Source organism: Strongylocentrotus purpuratus, unplaced genomic scaffold (genome assembly GCF_000002235.5).
Source record: "Strongylocentrotus purpuratus isolate Spur 01 unplaced genomic scaffold, Spur_5.0 spur5_scaffold_7, whole genome shotgun sequence".
Lineage (NCBI taxonomy): Eukaryota > Metazoa > Echinodermata > Echinoidea > Camarodonta > Strongylocentrotidae > Strongylocentrotus > Strongylocentrotus purpuratus.
The window spans coordinates 31,483,642-31,493,690 of NW_022145613.1; the positions used below are offsets into that span (position 1 = coordinate 31,483,642).

Below are 10,049 nucleotides of genomic sequence, written 5' to 3' on the forward strand. Positions count from 1 at the left end.
TTTGTATCATTACCAGTGCTGTGTAATCCTAAAGCTATGCCCAGAATGTGAAAGTGATTTAATGTCAGCCAGGCCAATTCAAGCAGCTCTGTTGTGTTGTGATTCTGTTTCTAAGGTATAAACAGAAGAAGAAGGGTTGGGGAGGGGCAGTTAAAGAAGGAATCGAGGTACCATGTACATGTAGAATGATTATTGGGGAGTGGAGTCATGGAGTGAAGTGAGAGGGGGAGGGGAGGGGGGAGCTGGCGTCTGAAGATCTATAGAGGCTGTAAAATCAGCTGTGAATATAGGGGTTACATGTATTTTTATCATTATCATCCAAGTAAATTTCAGTAATGCATTGTCCGTTTAGAGTAATTTTTGGAAATATATTAAGTATTTATTGTGAAACTTTAATTTCTAAATTGGATAGGTATCTCTACATATCCAGTAGGAAATATCTTGGTACATACATTGATGTTGTTATCACATTATCCAGGTAACCACACTAACTTTCTTGAAAGGGGTCCACATTTAAGTTCAAAATATGTTTGTATGTATGAACCATGTGTCAAAACTTCAAAATTTGGGGGGGGGGGGGGGGGGGGTCGAGACTTAGATTTTGTGTCCCTGGGTGTCTGATAGTGTCAAGCCCTGCATTATCTCAGAGTCTGGTTTAAATTAACAACTTCGACAGCTATTGGAGTAATAATAGAACAACATTTTTATGGATATCAAGGTGACCTGAAAATTTAGGCCTCTCCTCATCAGACCAAAGTTGCAAAATAACCCGCTATTTCCAGTAATATTTTCCTGTAGCTCGGAATTGCATCTTCACCAGACCGATACGCTCATCACAAACTAGCGCAAATTAGCGGGCTATTTTGGAAACAAGACCAAGATTTCTCAGGATATTTTCTCGACCAAATAGCCCGCTAATTGCAACTGCAGGCTGATGAAGTTTGGGCCTATTGATGGCACTACCCTTCAACTACTTTCACTGCTAGATTGTCAGAGAAGTTTTGAAAGTAACTGTCCAAAAATTGCTTTCTTCTCACTTCTCAGTCAAGACTCAAGGTTACGAAAGATTACATTTGTTGTTTTGCAGCTTTTCAAGTAACACTAAACCTTTCATCTTGTAAACCTTGATGCGCTCCTTGGTCTTGCCAGGTGCTTTCTAGTTTCTACCATTCCTTAGAAAACTTGAATGACAGCTCCATTGTTTGCAAAGGAACGAATGGAGCAAAATCAAGGTCAAGTTCACAGGTGCATTGTGGGTATTTTTTCCCTGAGAGTTTGAGACTGAGGCTACTCACCAGAAGAGAAGAAAATGTCTGCTCATGGTGATGATGGCATGCATTAGTTATTGTTGGGCAAAATGTCTGTGACCAAAGAACTTCTGAAGTTCTATGGCATAAAACTTTTGGATTGGCTAACTAACCTATGGATCATAATGATCTACCCTTGTAGATTTAGAAGAAAAAAGAAGGTAGCAGAGATTTATTTTCTGTTTATGATGGAGATCATCTCTGAAGGCGAAAGTCAAAGTGGTACCAGATTTTGGGCACTGCTAACAGTTTGATGATAACACATCAGCCTTGAAAATATGAGGTCATTCACAGGTCATCGCCAGCTACCAATTCATCCAAGGGTGCGTTCAAGCGATTTTTTGAAGCTAGAATCACAAACATGAATCACAAATCAAAACGCTGTGTAGAAAACGGTTACTGCGGGAGAGCGTTGAAGCGATTTTTCATCAACGCTGATTCTCGCTCATTTTAAGCCCAGCCACTGCTCATCACACTGTGCAGTTTGATCCAGAAAGTATAGGTCAACTCGCCGCGAGCTTTCTGAAGTTGTTTACGGTCGACTGTCGGCCGTTGGTTCAAGCGATTTTTAGCAAATCACGATACAAAACGCATATTTTTCAGCGTTTCATGTTTGCGTTTTTTTAACATGTTTATTTTACGACCGAAAAAAATTGCATGAAATCGCTTGAAATTGCATGAAATCGCTTGAACGCAACCGTGTTTTAAACTAAATGTCTTTGAAAACCGTGTTTCTAAGGTGAAAAAGTGTCGCTTGAATGCACTCTAAATGTGCCAGAAATAAGTGAAAGTTTGAAGGTTAACTCTCCTACATCAGACAGTCTGCAAAATTAGACCAAAACGCAATCTCTGGAGAGATTTAGAAATTGTCAAAAGGCAAGCTATTATGATGGATTATTTGCCCGCAGCAGTCCATGTAGGGGACCACTTTAACGACATATTCAATTTTGTTATTTAAGTCTGTGACTGGAGAGTTTTACTATTTCATCCATTTCCATTTTCTTACAAATTATGAAGTCCTAATTTTGTTCAATGCCTTCGGAGTATGATTTTGAATCACCTCATATGTTTTATTTAAATGTTTTAATTTTCCTTTTGCAGGGAGGTCTTTATAGATACTTTTGAAAATAGATACAAATAAATGAAGGAAGTGCTTGATATGGTCATATCATCATCTTTCATCTGTTTTAGAACCCTGAAATACAATATCAGGGCTCCTTTGAAGTACCATTATATATCAAAGTTTTTTACATGAAGTATGTGTATGAAACTGGCATGGATTTATACATGATCTACTTCAAATTTTTATCAAATGATTTTCATAAACCGATTATACCCCAACCTTTCTTCTCTATCCTTTCATCCTAATTGTGTGATCTATTCCATGAAGCCCAGGGTTAATAATTTTCGATATCAGATATCCCACATAATGTTGTGAGCTTATGAATTTGAAAATCACAATTATGTTCGTTGAGTTTCAGTTTCATTTTCCCTATTAATTTCAAATTCTTTCCAGGCACTTTAAGGTGCCAAATTATATTGTTTTTGAGTTTATTTTGAGTTTATATTACTTTTAATGTAAATATCATATTATGCTCATTTGTCTCCTATGAAAATGAATAAATGACATTAAGTAAGTTTAACGAATTCTGTGACAGTTATCTTATGATTTTTTAACTTTTTTTCTTTTATTTCAGGGCCTTTCTGGCCTCCTGTCACCAGGGAAGGAGAAGAAGGGCAAAGAAAATGAGACTAATGGGAAGACACATCCTGTAAAAGCAACCCACTTTGACTACATCACCAAACCAGGTAGCAGCAACGGTCGAAGTAGCAGCAACGGTCGAAGTAGCCCGGAGCGCCATCGAGCCCCCAAACAACACCAATCACAGGGCCAGGGCCACTCTCGCAGTAGACAAGACCGTCCACCCAGAGACGACAGAAGATATCGTCACTCTGTAGGAGACTACAGGAATGGTTCCTCCACTATGCATCATCATCACACTCGACAAGGCAATGAACGGAGGTACAGCCGGGAAGATGATGAAGAGCTCATGCGGATCAACGGTCAGCGGCAGAGGTACGAGGACAGAGGGGAGAGAAGATCTGGATCTCTGCCCAGCCACTATTCTCAGGACAGCAGAAGCAATAGCAGAGGTGGATCACTTCCAGGACATTATGGCCAAGGGTCTCCTACAGCTCTTCGTGGACCACCCAAACCACCACGTCGACAGGAGTCCCTCAACAGAGTTCATATTCCCGATGGACCAGACACTGACTTCACTACTTCAGCCAGTGATTACGAGATCTGCAGTCCTTCTTCTGGATCAAGCAGTCCAATTAAGAACTGGAATGTGAGTCCTCTAGTTGGTCAAAGCTCTTCCGGTTCTAAACACGCGAGAGAAAGGTCATGGTCTCCAACTAAAGAGTACTCAAGTTCGCCTCCAAGGAGACAGAGACCTCCGGATAGAAAGCAGAAACATGACATCCAACAATATGACCACACTGATCACTATGGAAAGCGTGATAGGTCTCCAGAGAGAAAACAAAGATATGACAACCGACAGTATGACCAAAGTGGTCAAAGTGGTCACTATGGCAAGCGTGACCGGTCTCTGGACAGAAAGCAGAAGCACTATGACAATCAAAACCATGAACGTAATGGTGATAATTATGGTCAGCGAGACATGTCTCCGGACAGGCGGCAAAATCACTATAGCAATCGACAAAATGAACGCAGTGATCACTATGGTAAGCGAGACATGTCTGTGGAAAGACAAGGTGTGGAGTATTCCAGGAGCCCTCAGTCGTCATCAAATGGATATCAAGTGGATAGCAAAATCAAACAGTCATCGAGTGACCCATATAGTCCTAGTCCTAACCAGTATGGCCACTCTTCAAGCCCTCATGACCAATATTCTTTTGAACCCACTTCAACTGCCTATGGAGAAGATTATCAACAGAGACCTTACAATCAACAGCAGAAGCAAAAGGTGAATTCTGATCCATATGGAAACTCTTGGATCAAAGAAACAGCCACAGCCACAGTCCAGTCTAGACCCACCAGTAATGCAAGACCCCTCGTATTGCCTCAAAGTGACAAAGTTCCAGAGGCTCCAAGACCAGTGTATCGAAGTGATGGAGAGATTGACCTCAGAGAGCCCACGTACAAGAAGTCCAGTGAACCTGACATGTTTGCGATCCACCAAGCTCCCCCTTCACACAGCTACCCCTCATCCCCAGCCAGTAAAACAAACACAACAAATTTCAACTACTATCCAGAACTTTATACAGAGTCCAAACCCAGAGTAACGCAGAGGGAGGAACCAAATCAGCAAGTTAGTCAGATGCAGCCAAAGCAATCAAACTCACTGCGAACAGTACGGGAAGTAAAAGCCTATGACCAGCACATGAAGAAATTCAAACGACCAACGAGCCTTGGTGGTGTTCCAAGAGAGCTGCAGAACACATTCAGTCAAGAAAGACCAAGGAGTGCCATAGACCACCCTGCTTCAGATGATGGACTTTATCCAAGTTTAGAACGGTCTAGAAATTCAGCATTTGGAGTAGCTGCAGGATCCCCAAAGCATCCTAATGGGGATTCCTTCTACAATAATCAGTACGGGGTTAGCACCACCAACAACAACAATCACCAATATTCTGAACCTATGAAACAAACAAGTCATACCAATGGAGGATATGGCATAAATAGCTACCAGAACAACCAGCCAGAGACCTACAATAACACATATGACACAAAGACGGCACCTTCCCTTCCAAAGGACTGGCCCACCGACTATCCGGCACGTATGACAGTAAGGTCACCAGCCTCTACGGAACCCGAGAATTCAGTCAGTTCCATAAAGCAAGTGGATTCTGGGAAGCAGACTATCTTCTGCCTGGTTTCTCAAGTGGTACCTACTTCACCTAGTCCAGAGATAAGTCCAGGACCAATGCAAAGAGAGTTTGTAGAGATAGAAAATGGAAAAGTATCGCCAGTTATGAAACCACCTATAAACTTGTCCAAACCACCACACCACCAATACAGTCAGAGCCCTGTGCGAAATGGCTACTCCCAGCACGGAAGTTACTCCCCAGTCAGGTCTCAGATGGAATATCGAGCAAACCAGGGAGATTCATCCTGGAAACCACAGCCAGAGAAGCATGATCGGAGACAAAGTGCCCAGAGCTTATTATCTCAAGATAGCTCAATGGGCAATGAGTCTGATATCTACTCCAGGCAAAGACGATCAGCTGGCTACACCCAACAAGCTTCCTATCAAGCTCAGAAGATGATACCCTCACAGATAGCACAGAAAAAAGAGCCAATAAACTACGCAAATCCTAGGGATAGTTTCAGAGGAGCTAGCCTGTCTTCAGGGTATCATTCTAGCCCAGAGTTTGAAAGAGAACAAAACCAACAAGCACATCAACCCGAGAAATTGTTTTACGACAGAGAGAGATTTTCTGACACTGAGTATCGTATTGGAGGTACAGGGAAAGAAAGCGAATTAGAAGATATACCCATTGTACCTATCAAAGATCTTATAAAGAAAATCAACAGGGATGTTGAAACGAATGGTGGCCTCGACCTGGTCGTACCTAAAAGGCGACCCTCAGCTGACCTGAAGAGTATATTGGTGAAAGATGCCCAGGAATCCAACCAACTTATCAAAGATGACACATGTTATGGCAAACGAGCTGCCCAAAGGGATTTCAAAGAGACTCAGACTCAGACAGTTTCAGGAAAAGTGCATAGTCTCCCATCTGCATATTACAATGAGCAGTATATTACAGCAACTGCCGTACCTTGTGAAGTTATTGAAACAACAGAAAGGAAAACTAAAGCAACTGCTCGTCCATTATCCGCTGAGCTTCCAGTCACCCGTAGTATCTATCGAGAGGTTGAAAGCAGACCAGACATCAAGCAAGAAAGTCCAGAAGAAAGTGAAGAGGATGATAAGCCTATCAATGCTAAAGAAAGAAGGGCATACTTTGAGAGTTTGAAGCCTCTCTCAAAAGAAGAGGAGATTTTGAGCGTAGCTGGCAATATGAACAATAACCAGACTGAAATACCAGCAAGCAATAACCAGCAGAGAGGAGCTTCCCTGCCCAAAGCAATGTATGGCAGCATTAAGTGGCCCAAAGACCACACTCCTAGGGAACCAGAAATCAAAAAGCACACTGTTAAACAAAACTTCAATGAACCGCTCAAGGCTTTTAAAGCCCAGAAAAGCCCATGTCCTGTTCGCCAAACTGAAGTCTACTCTGATGACGATCAATCCAAACCTGATGAGAGGCACGCTTACTATGACCGACTGAGACAGCGTGGGCAAGGTGCAGGCCCAGGATTAATGGGAAGAAGGAGCCAAAGTCTTCCTAGGCTCAATTCTAGTGCTAGAGATGAAAAACTGGAGAGTTCTAAGATGTCGGGTATGCCTGTTGAGTTAACCAATGGGGATTCTGGTGCCAAGCGTTTGTCCATGGGTGCACAACTGTTCCAGCAGAAGAAAATTGAGATGGAACGTCATAACAAAAAGCAAGAAATTCTGGAGAAGGTCAAGAGCCAGCTGAAAATGCAGCGGGCAGGTAGTGATCCAAATCTGGCTCGAAAAGATGAGGAGAATGATGCTATTTATTCGCTTGAACAGAATAGGCATCTGTTGGCGACCCATGTTGCAGGAAAAAGGATTCGAGGAAGGGACAGTGCTGACTTTGAGTTTGCCTTGAATCAGCTACAAACCATTCACACTGAGGCTGATCAAGATGCAGATGATATCCTCTATCCCCAATACTACAGACCATTTGATCATCGGGCTGCAGAGATTCCATTGCTCGCTCAGAAGGTAGCAGAACTCCAGGAGCTACTTGGTGTCCATGCCAGTCCAGGGTCCGGCAAACAGCGTAAGAAGGGGAAGAGAGCAACATCAGATGTTTCTGAAATGATACCTAATCCGTATGGGCCTGATGATGGAGAACTGCAAGAGATGCCTGGTAAAGCCAAGAAGGGTCAGGACTTTTTCCCTTATAGGCAGGCTACACATCCAAAAAAGATGGTCAAGAAGGAAGAGTTTAGTCCTGGGTGTGATCATGAGTCAACATCAGATGAAGACAAAACACCCCGACCTGTCCCGTCTGGTACTAATACCAAACTCTACAGGCACCCTAAATCATCAGAGAACCTTGGTTTCAGCTCAGACAGTAGTCCAGAGAGACCCGTGAGAGTGAAAGCTAAACTTGTTGCTCCTGAATACGTCCGGGTGCCCAGTCCTGATGTGAGTGCCAGCCGTGAGCAGCGTAAAGCAACAAGGGAAACCTTGTTCCCTGGAGAAGATAACAGCAGGGGGCCGAGTCAACCTCCAACCAGAGCCAATATCAACAAGAAGACAAACAGTCATCAGTTTGCCAACCTGCCTCCACCAATCTTGCAGAGTGTCAAGTTTGGGGAGAGTCCTAAGTTAAAGAGGGCTGTCCTTACAAAGCCACCCCCTGCTCCAGCCCTGACAAAGTACAAGGAAAGCCAGGTGCACCTCCAGCCGCCTGGTTGCCGGGACTCCGTCTCCACAGTGGACAGTGCTGCTCTTGCTCAACCGTTTGACGACATGACTGAAGAGTACATGAACATGTTGATGGACCACCAGGCTGTAGAGATTGCCATTCCTGATGATCCAGAACGGTCCTCCTCTGTCGAGTCCCTGATGCATCTGGTGTCCGGGTCCGACAGGCAGCAGAACAACGCCACTCCAGAGACCAAACCCTATGCATCCTTTTCTCCTAGAGGATACATCCCCCTAGCTGATGAGGAGGACTACGAGTCTTCGGGTGGTGACTATGAAGCAGACTTGGAAGGTAAGAACTGCCCACTAGTAGGGATTGACGATGTATGATGCTCAGCCAAGCCACATCATAATCTCGTGATCAGAGCCCATTCAACTCTCCTACTATAACAACACCAAACTTCAGAATAGTATGAACAAAATCATCTTAATATCTAGACAAAAATATTTTGAAATCAACACTGAATTAGACAAGTTATTCTTTATACTTAGCTATATTTGCCACAGCAGAAGTGGGAAACCTTTTTAATGCAATTGTTATTAAACAAGAATAAGGTTTTGAAACCTTGCAATTTAATGGTATAAAACCAAGGCTATTCTCCTAAGGGAAAATATTGTTATTTTAAAAATCTGAGAAAAATGTTACTTATTTGAGTTTTCAGGAAAGATTATATCTTTTCACAAAATTCACATTCTTTCTCATCAATTCTGCCTCATCTTTTTATGTTCTCTGAAATTTTCATGTTTAAAAGGCATATATTGTCCTTTTCTGAAATTGTCTATCTTTTATATCACATTATACCAAATATTTGCCGATTAGAATTGAATAATATTTAAGATTTTGCAACAGTTACTCACAGTAAATATCTCATCAACATCAATGTCTATTTACTACTCACACATGCTGAAATCTTCTCTGAAATATATTTGTATTGATCTTAGCCACAATGAGATTCAACCAAGTACAGATGTATGAAAACAATTTGTACAATATTTGAAGTGAAATAGATCATTTTAAGATGGGCTTTTTTATGTTTTGGAATTAAAAATTCTCTGCATGGTTTGAAGTGATGTGGGTCGAAAAGAAGAAATATTGTAGTGCGTCTGTTGAGAGCAGGACGGGCATTAACCCTGTGTGAAGGTATATTGTTAACGCCCTTCTGGCTCTTAACAGATAAGTAGCCATCTGGACCAGGCTACTCAAGTATTTGGATGAATAATTGAAAAATGAAGGCAAATATCGGAAAATAAAGTTTCGTTTCTTCTTCAGAATTGATAAAGATTTCTGTATGGAACTTATCCCAAGCATTGTTTATCTGTAGTTACAGGACTATCTAATTCGCAAGAAATTCAATTTTTTTTAGTTGCTATTACCGATATTGAAAAGTTTACTCAACATGCCTAAAGGGGTTGGAGGGCAAAAGGATAATGCAAGGTTCGTAATGCAATTTTTGAGCAATAGGATTTTACTTTGCCAACTATAACAATGCAGTTTACATCCCCCTCAAAGCAATTTTTATTTCAGTTTATACTAGGTGTGTGCATGCAAATCATCCTATGTTATTCAGTATAATATACTTTTTATTTAAAAGTACTCATATTTTGTGGTATTCATAGTCTGATCAGATGAGTAGTTTTGGCAAGGTAGATGACATTTAAAAAAAAACCTTTGATCCATCTACTGTACAAGTTAACTTGGCGTTTACTTAAAAACAGCTCATTCATTCATTTATTTAGAAACATTCGTTTAAAAACAGCTCAATGACAAATGTTCTATCCATTGAACAGGGATACTCAAGGAAGTGTTTTTTTTTAAAGTTCTAATCAAATCAAATCTTCACTGATGTGTTGGTGACATCAAAGTTTGAAGAACAAACTAATAGCCGTGACAGAATAGGGAAGTTCCTCTTAAAACTCTTCGAACATCAAAACTCTTCAAACTTTAATAAAAAAGAACAAGATGTTTGAAGCGAGACTTCACTATTCTATCACGGCCCTTCATTTGTTCTTAAAATTTGGATGTCACAAAGGTATCAGTGAAGATTCTCGCAGCAAGATTGGAAAATTCAATTTCTGTCTTGCCCACCTACCTGTCTGTTATCGTGAGCAAATCAACTGTTTGGGGCTAGAAGGGCATTAGCCCACATCATTTAACACAGAGTTATTGCCCTCCTGGCTTCACATTTGA

The 10,049-nt window shown here is 41.6% G+C and overlaps 1 protein-coding gene across 2 annotated transcripts in view; it reads left to right on the forward strand.

Moving 5' to 3' along the window:
* Positions 1 to 9,719, forward strand: part of LOC100893974 — a 33,906-nt gene extending 24,187 nt beyond the window's left edge. For both annotated transcript variants that reach the window (XM_011684914.2, XM_003727498.3), the window contains exon 2: positions 3,005 to 9,719. In XM_011684914.2, coding sequence (XP_011683216.2) covers positions 3,005 to 8,191 — 5,187 coding nt within the window. In that variant the 3' untranslated portion in view covers positions 8,192 to 9,719. The remainder of the gene's footprint in view (positions 1 to 3,004) is intronic.
* The last annotated feature ends 330 nt before the right edge of the window (positions 9,720 to 10,049 follow it).